Source organism: Alexandromys fortis, unplaced genomic scaffold (genome assembly GCF_014885135.2).
Source record: "Alexandromys fortis isolate MF-2015 unplaced genomic scaffold, M_Fortis_MF-2015_v1.1 scaffold_94, whole genome shotgun sequence".
Classification (NCBI taxonomy): domain Eukaryota; kingdom Metazoa; phylum Chordata; class Mammalia; order Rodentia; family Cricetidae; genus Alexandromys; species Alexandromys fortis.
This window is the reverse complement of record NW_026067979.1, coordinates 548027-555762: the sequence shown is the minus strand read 5'-3', so window position 1 is coordinate 555762 and position 7736 is coordinate 548027. Positions and strand designations below refer to the sequence as shown.

The 7736-nt window shown below is 43.2% G+C and overlaps 1 protein-coding gene across 3 annotated transcripts in view; it reads left to right on the top strand.

Annotated features, from left to right (window-relative positions):
- The first annotated feature begins 5370 nt into the window (after positions 1-5370).
- The window catches only part of Cep192 (centrosomal protein 192), a 78840-nt gene continuing 76474 nt past the window's right edge, over positions 5371-7736 (top strand). For all 3 annotated transcript variants that reach the window (XM_050157847.1, XM_050157846.1, XM_050157845.1), the window contains exons 1-2: positions 5371-5446; positions 5943-6113. In XM_050157847.1, coding sequence (XP_050013804.1) covers positions 6004-6113 — 110 coding nt within the window. In that variant the 5' untranslated portion in view covers positions 5371-5446; positions 5943-6003. The remainder of the gene's footprint in view (positions 5447-5942; positions 6114-7736) is intronic.

The window sequence follows — 7736 nt, the reverse complement described above, 5'->3', positions numbered from 1 at the left end:
ATAGAATAGTTCTATATTTCAGGCTTAATTAACTTTTACTGTGTCACAAAGCCAAAAAGCTGAAAAATACAAAAATAAATAAGTTAACATTAAAAGATACCATGCCAGATGAGATGACTCAGTGGGTAAGGCGCCTACCACCAGACTTTACCATCTGAATTCGTTCTCCAGAAACAACATTGTGGCGGGAGAGAAACAGCTCCTGCAGGGAGTTCTTTGACTCGACACAAACACCATATTGACAAATATTGACTTCAGTCTCACTACTCAACATTATTAGTTACTGTTTTTTGTGGGGAGCGGGTGGGGGGGGGGAAGGGGGTTGGGGTCTCTGTATAATCTGGCCTCTCTTGGAACTCACTATGTAGACCATGAACTCACAGAGATCTTCCTGTCTTTGTGTTACAAGTGCTGGCATCAAGGGCATGTGACACCATGCCTGGCTCAAAGCTCTTTTGTAGATGAAGTTAGGAAGCAAGTTATATTTGAATATGGTTAAGTGATGAATACTGACTGTGGAGCTACTAATTTTTTTATTTTTTTTTATTTTTTGGTTTTTCGAGACAGGGTTTCTCTGTGGTTTTGGAGCCTGTCCTGGAACTAGCTCTTGTAGACCAGGCTGGTCTCGAACTCAGAGATCCGCCTGCCTCTGCCTCCCAAGTGCTGGGATTAAAGGCGCGTGCCACCACCGCCTGGCTTGGAGCTACTAATCTTATTTTGGCCTAGTTTTCTTATGAATAGTTGAGGCCTTGCAAGGCAAAAAGATGTCTTTTTTAAAAAAAACCTGGGGCTAGAGAGATTGTTCAGCGGTTAAGGGCACTGACTGCTCTTCCAGATGACTGGGGTTCATGTAACCAGTTCCAGGGCTTCTGACACCCTCATATAGACATACACGCAGTCAAAACACCAGTGACATAAAATACAAAAAGGTTGTGTTTTAAATTAGGTTTATGTGTGGGTACATGGATTTATGAATTCAAGTGCTCTTGGGAGACAGAAGAGGGGTGCCAGGTTCCCTGGAGCTGGAGTTAAAGACTTTGTGAACTGCTGGACATTGGTGCTGGGAACTTAACTTGGGTCCTCAGCTCGAGGAGTGAATCATTCTTAAAATACTGAGTAATCATTCAGAAGATGGAAAGATCTCCATGCTCTTGGGTAGGTAGAATTAACACAGTAAAAATGGCAATCTTGGGGCTGGAGAGATGGCTCAGAGGTTAAGAGCATTGCCTGCTCTTCCAAAGGTCATGAGTTCAATTCCCAGCAACCACATGGTGGCTCACAACCATCTGTATGTAATAAGGTCTGGTGCCCTCTTCTGGCCTGCAGGCATACACACAGAATATTGCATATATAACAAATAAATAATAAATAATTTTAAAAATGTCAATCTTACCAAAAGCAATCTATAGATTCAATGCAATGCCCGTCAAAGTCCCAGCAACATTCTTCACAGACCTCGAAAGAACAACACTGGAAAAGCAAAAAAAAAAAAAAAAAAAAAAAAACCAGGATAGCCAAAACAATCCTGTACAATAAAGTAATTTCTGGAGGCATCACAATCCCTGACTTCAAACTCTACTACAGTGCTACAGTACTGAAAACAGCATGGTTTTGGCATAAAAACAGACAGGAGGACCAATGGAATTGAATCGAAGACCCAGATATTAATCCACAAACCTATGAACACCTGATTTTTGACAGGCAAAAAATATCAAATGGAAAAAAATTTAACAAACGATGCTGGCATAACTGGATATTAACATGTAGAAGAATGAAAACAATTCCGTACCTATTGCCATGCACAAAACTCAAGTCCAAATGGATCAAAGACCTCAACATAAAGCCAGGAAATACACTTGAATGCATTGGCACAGGAGACCACTCCTAAATATAACCCCAGTATCATAGACACTGAGAGAAACAATTAATAAATGAGACCTTCTGAAACAAAAGCTTCTGTAAAGCAAAGGACACGGTCCACAAGAAAAAATGACAGCCTACAGAATGGGAAAAGATTTTTACCAACCCCACATTGGATAGAGGGCTGATCTCCAATATAGACAGAGAATTCAAGAAATTGGTCATCAATTAAAAAAAGGGGTACAGACCTCTCAACAGAGGAATTTATAATGGCTGAAAGACACTTAAGGAAATGCTCAACATCCTTAGCAGTCAGAGAAATGCAAATCAAAACAACTCTGAGATTCCATCTTAGACCTGTAAGGACAGCCACAATCAAAAACACTCATAACAACTTATGCTGGAGAGGTTGTGGGATAAACCTGCATTGCTGGTTGGAGTGCAAGCTGTTACAACCCCTTTGGATATCTGTATGGCAATTTCTCAGAAAATTAGGAAATAATCTACCTCAAGACCCATCAATACCACTTTTGGGTATATATCCAAAGGATGCTCAATCATACCACTTGGACAAGTGCTCAACTATGTTCATAGCATTTTTTAAAATTTATTTATTTATTTATTTATTTATTTATTTATTTATTTATTTATTTATTATGTATGCAATATTCTGTGTGTATGTCTGCAGGCCAGAAGAGGGCACCAGATCTCATTACAGATGGTTGTGAGCCACCATGTGGTTGCTGGGAATTGAACTCAGGACCTCTGGAAGAGCAGCCAGTGCTCTATTCCTCTGAGCCATCTCTCCAGCCACCATAGCATTTTTTTTTTGTCATAGCTAGAACATGGGAAAAACCTAGATGCCCCTTGACCAAGGAATGGATAAAGAAGATGTGCATTTACACAATGGAGTACTACACAGTGGAGGGGGGGGGGCGGATAATAATACCTTGAAATCTGCAGGCAAATGGATGGGTCTAGAAAACATATTGAGTGAGGTAACCCAGACCCATAAAGACAAATATCATATGTGCTCACTTATAAGTGGCAGTTAGACATAAAGCAAAGAAAACCAGCCTATGATTCACAATCTCAGAGAACCAAGACAACAATGAGGACCGTAAAAGAGACATACATGGATTTAATTTACATGAGAAATAGAAAAAGATAAGATCTCCTGAGTAAATTGGGAGAATGGGGACCATGGGAGAGGGTTGAAGGGGAGGGAGGGGAGCAGAGAAAAATGTATAGTTCAATAAAGTTAATAAAAAGAACTAAGCCAGGCAGTGGTAGCACATGCCTTTAATCCCAGCACTTGGAGAGGCATGCGGATCTCTGAGTTTGAGGCCAGCCTGGTCTACAAAGGGAGTTCCGGGACAGGCTCCAAAGCTACAGAGAAACCCTGTCTCAAAAAACCAAACCCAACCAAACAAACAAACAAAAAACCCCCATGGATAACATTAAAAACTAGATCACAGATTAAAAACATAATGGGTTTAAAAAAGGGAGGGTATCATAACTACTGACACCGATGAAATCCAGATATGAATATTAGGTTATATTTAAAAAACATAAAAAAATGGAAAATTTAAAAGAAATGGAAAATTTCTTGATAGTTACCACATGCCAAAATTAAATCGAATCAAAAAATAGATCTATAATACCTAAGGAAATAGAAACAGTTATTAAAACAAATATAATATGTACTCACTTTGTTTGTTTGTTTTTCAAGACAGGGTTTCTCTGTAGCTTGGAGCCTGTCCTGGAGCTAGATCTTGTAGACCAGGTTGGCCTCTAACTCACAGAGATCGGCCTGCGCCTGCCTCCCAAGTGCTGGGATTAAAGGCATGTGCCACCACCGCCCGGCTAAATTCGTATCTTGTAACTTGGATATTGACAGAGGTATTCCACTGAAAGCATCAGACTTTTTATTTCTTTTTTGTTTTGGATAGGCATCTCTTATAATTCCATGAAAGGTACCACTGGCTCTAAATTCTAGAAAGATTTGCAAGGTTATCTAAAAAGATAATTTAGGGTCCATTGCTAGGATCAGGGACGGAGACTCTGTTTACATTTATTTAGGTAATCAAGCATCAGAGTTCAGGCTTTTTTTTTTCTTTTTGCCTATGTTTACTTTGATTTGTTCATCTCTGTCAGCCAAGAATCAACAGGTTGCTGAGTTATTAGGCACAAGGTTGGTGGCTTTAGGATTGTGCATATTTCTTGAGTTGGGAACTCAATGATATAAGGTGAAAGACCCCTAGAAACGTTAAACAGCTCACCTCCAGTTGGGTTAAGATCCTTTGTATCTTAGGGAGGCAGAGGCAGACGCAGACGGATCTCTGTGAGTTCGAGACCAGCCTGGTCTACAAGAGCTAGTTCCAGGACAGGCTCCAAAACCACAGAGAAACCCTGTCTCGGAAAAAAAAAAAAGTCTCGGTTTTCTAAGGTAGTGTGTTAGTATGTGCAGGCTATCTGGAGTTGGACACGGTATCCTACTTCCTCAACCAGCCAAACGCAGGGATTATGGGTGTGCGCCATTAATAGCCATTGTTTCCGGAAAGTAACCCTGCCTGAAGAGGTTATCCGAGGGTGACCGTCTAAGGAAGCTTTTGACGGACACAGAAAGGAAAATGATCAAGTAAACAGATGTCTTTTCCCCCAGGCTAACTTCAGGTACAGCAACTGTTGGCTTTGTATTTCTTTTCTCTATATTTATTTTTTCTTTTCTGTTTTTCTTTTTTCTATACAGGATTTCTCTGAGTACTTTTGACTATTCTGGAACTGGCTGTGTAGACCAGGCCGCCCTTGAACTCAGAGATCCGCCTACCTCTGCTTCCCGAGTGCTGGGATTAAAGGCGTGTATGACCACTACTGTTCGGCATTTGTTTCTTAAAACGATATTAAAAAATTTTTGACCTTAAGGAATTAGCTTAAGAAAAGAGGTAACCTCTTCCCCCTTTGAGACTCTAATGTTTGATATCGATATAGACTTTTTTCCGATAAAGAGCTTGAACTGACCATTTGAACTGAATTTTGGGATTCGTGTGGTCTACGAAGAATGGCGGCTAGGGAAGAATTTTTCTTTCTCTACTTGGTACCAGTTTTATCCTAGGCGGTTAGGTTTAACTAGCTGTCAAGGAATGATTTATTGAACGCAAGCCATTTAGTTTCTGCATCTACGAGAGGGTAATATGGAAAAAACTGCGGGCACATTTCCTCCGGAATTTTTCCCTGGTGTGTAGGGTGACTTTCCGTGCCTTGGGGGCGACCTCAAACTGAGTAATTCATCCCAAGACTTTGAAGGCGGCACCTAACTGCGGGCTTCCCGAAGCCCAAGCTGCGCGGCTTCCGACCTTCAAATCTAGGGACGCGCGGTCCACACCAATCAGAGGCTTCGGCCGGCCCCTTCCCGACGCCTAGTCCAATCCGGTGTGGGTTCTCAAGCCACGCCCCCGCTCGCCGAGGGAGGGATGCCTTGCGGATTTCCGCGGCGCGCGCATGCGCACTTGCAGCGCTGCGGAGCCGCCCCTTCCGCGGTCGTTTTCCTAGCGCTCGCGACTGTGGGTTCTGGCGTCCCGGCCTGGTGAGGAGGGTCGTCGGGGCGGTGGACTTGAGGGACAGGGCAGGGCTCTTTATTTGTGCCCGCGCCGCGGCTTCTGGGCGGCCGCGGGACGGCCCGGCCTGGTGGGGACACGGGCTGAAGTCTGGGTTGCTCTGTGAGAGATCAGGTGCCCGCGTGTGGCCGGGGCTGCCGGCCTGGCCGTGGGCTTTGGAGCGACTGCATCCTTGTGTCCTCCGGTCCAGCTAGTGACTGCCCACCTCTGAGGGAGGGACATATGGCCTCTGAGCCTCGCGGTGTTTTCTTGCAAAGTGCTCTGGGCGACTGCTTTGCTGGTTTGTGATGGGCGGTCCTGTCCTTCTGACTGACATTCCTGGAAGTAATGTTTTTGTTCGCTCTGTGGGGAGGACTCTTATGTCAACTGGTGTCTGCCAAGCTTCATTCACAGTTATTCCTAACAGTTAATGCAAAATGAAAGACTGTTTACAGTCCCCCTCCTTTCCTCTGCTCTTGATTTTAGACTTTGTGTAGTTAAGCATGAAGTCCCTTTGGACACAATCGTGTGGAGGACAGCTGTATATATGACAATACTTCCATTCGCAGTTACCATTTTGAGGTCATGCTTCTGGTATTTTCATTATCCCCGAACCAACCTTTCCTCCAGATTACAGATTTGCGGGCAAAGTTCACGGTAAGTTTTAGAAAGTTATATACAAAATGTTTCCCTGATTTTGACATGTACCTCTGTGTGCCAATAGTTAAATGATGGTTGCTGGCAATTTTGACTGTGTTTTGGGTTCCGCAGGATGCACTTTTTAGACGTAACTAGATACATAGATCTGCAACGACTACAGGAAGTAATCATTTCTGTGTCCATTAATGTCATTTATTAAATACAAACAAGTAAGCGCATATGTGAAATTTGAGACTCCTAAACTTTTTAGAGAAAATGGCAAGAAGGCCAGCCTGGTTTACAAAGCGAGCTCCAGGACAGCCAGAGCTACACAGAGAAACCCTGTCTTGAAAGACCAAGGGGGTGGGGGGTATTAGCAAGTGAAATTCTAAAGGTGTCTACTTGTCTAAAATGCAATATTAAAATAAAATAAGTAGATAGCATCATATTATCTTCACATTACATGGTGAATAATTGATTGCTGAGCGAAATTAGGGCCTTTTTCCCATCCAGGAAAGCTTTAGGAATGTGCTGTATACATGAATGGGGTTTTGCTTAGTTTTGAAATGTTATTATCATCACATTATTTTATGTGCATGCACACATCAGGGGATAGCCTGTGGGAGTCGCGTCTATCGTTTGGGTCCTAGAGATCCACCTCAGGTCAGCCTTGGTGTGGCAAATACCTTTACCTGAGGAGCCACGTGCTTTTTGATTGTCTTTTAAATTTTGTTTATTCAGGATCTTCCCCTGTAGCTCTGTCTGGCACGGTACTGGCTGTGTAGCCCAGGCTGGCCTGAAACCTGACACAATCCTGCTTCAATCTCCTGGATTATACAAGTACAAGGCTAGATTTAGGCAGGACAGTTAAAACATTGGTGCAGTTGCTTAAAATGTGGTGGATGGTTGGGCGGGTGGTTGCAGGAGCCTCAGGAGGTGTAGAGAGGAGGATCTCTGTGAGTTCAAGGCCACCCTGGTCTACAGAGTGACTTCCAGGGCAGCCTCCAAAGCTACAGGGAAGCCCTGTCTTGATAAACCAAGGGTGGAGGTGGGGTTGTGGATAGCATGCATTGGGAAGAAGGATTGGGTCTCAGAGCTAGAGAGACATTTGAAATTAGAAACATAAGTTGATAACTGGGACTGGAGAGATGACTCAGCGGTTAAGAGCAATGGCTGCTCTTCCAGAGGACCCGGGTTCAATTCCCAACATTCATCTGGCAGCTCACAACTGTTTGTAACTCCAGTTCTAGAGGATCTGACACCCTCACACAGATATACATGCAGCAAAGCACCAATGCACATAAAAAATGAAATTATTTAAAAAAAAGATATCTCTAACTGAGAAAGCAGGAGAGCTTAGAATGATTGGAGGTCCCCAAGTTGTGAAATGAAGGATGTTGGGGCTGGATCTAGATTTGATAAGGGACCACTTTCCTTAGAAGGTCACGTTTAAGTTGAGGTCATCGTCAGGAAGAAGCTAGGTATGCACTTAACTGGGAGAAGAAACTGTAGGCCTTGAGGCGCACATAGGAATATTATAGGATGTGTGAACAAGCCTGAGTGGGGAAAGGGACGAGTGGGGAAGTAAACTGTTTTTAGCAGGGGATTTGTGGTCCTTTAAAGTACTGTGTGTGAGGTTGC